General features: G+C 69.0%; 1 protein-coding gene across 1 annotated transcript in view; it reads left to right on the top strand.

Annotated features, from left to right (window-relative positions):
- Window positions 1-12: 12 nt before the first annotated feature.
- Window positions 13-562, top strand: part of LOC102040799 (myotubularin-related protein 9-like) — a 5,377-nt gene continuing 4,827 nt past the window's right edge. Inside the window, exon 1 of the mRNA XM_014309521.2 lies at window positions 13-219. Within this exon, the coding sequence (XP_014164996.1) occupies window positions 38-219 (182 nt within the window). The 5' untranslated portion in view covers window positions 13-37. The remainder of the gene's footprint in view (window positions 220-562) is intronic.

The raw sequence follows: 562 nt of genomic DNA, 5'->3' as shown, positions 1-562 counted from the left end.
CCTTTCCTCCCTCCCCGGCCGGGCCCAGGCGGCGCCCATGGAGTTCTCGGAGCTGATCAAGACGGCGACAGTGGAGGGCGTGCTGCTGTCGCGACAGGGGCTGCCCGCGGTGCGGGGCACGCTGTGCATCACCAGCCACCACCTGCTGCTCTCCTCCTGCCCCCGCGGCCAGCTGGAGCTCTGGCTGCTCATCCGCAACGTGGACGCCGTGGAGAAAAGGTGGGGATGTCCCCAAGGCTGTCGCTGTCCCTGTCACCCGTGCCTGAGCTGGAGGATCCCCCCTGTCCCGGTGGGCACCCCACGGGCACCGCGCTGCACCCGGGCACCTTGTCCTTCCTCTTCCTCTTCCTCCCGGCGGGGGCAGAGCGGGCATTGCCTCCTCTCCTCCTCCTCCTCCTCCTCCTCTTCCTCGTGCAGAATTTAGGCTGTACCAACCCCCCCGGAGTGGCGGCTCCCTGCGGGACACCAGCTTTGGCTTTTTGCCTCTCTGTCACCTCGCCCCATCCCGGCTGCGCTGGCAGATGAGAGCCTCAAGCACGGCACGGCCCTCGAGGGGGGCGCG

This window comes from Geospiza fortis, unplaced genomic scaffold (assembly GCF_000277835.1).
Source record: "Geospiza fortis unplaced genomic scaffold, GeoFor_1.0 scaffold432, whole genome shotgun sequence".
Lineage (NCBI taxonomy): Eukaryota > Metazoa > Chordata > Aves > Passeriformes > Thraupidae > Geospiza > Geospiza fortis.
The sequence above is the reverse complement of the archived record's forward strand: the minus strand, read 5'-3'. Positions and strand labels throughout refer to the sequence as shown.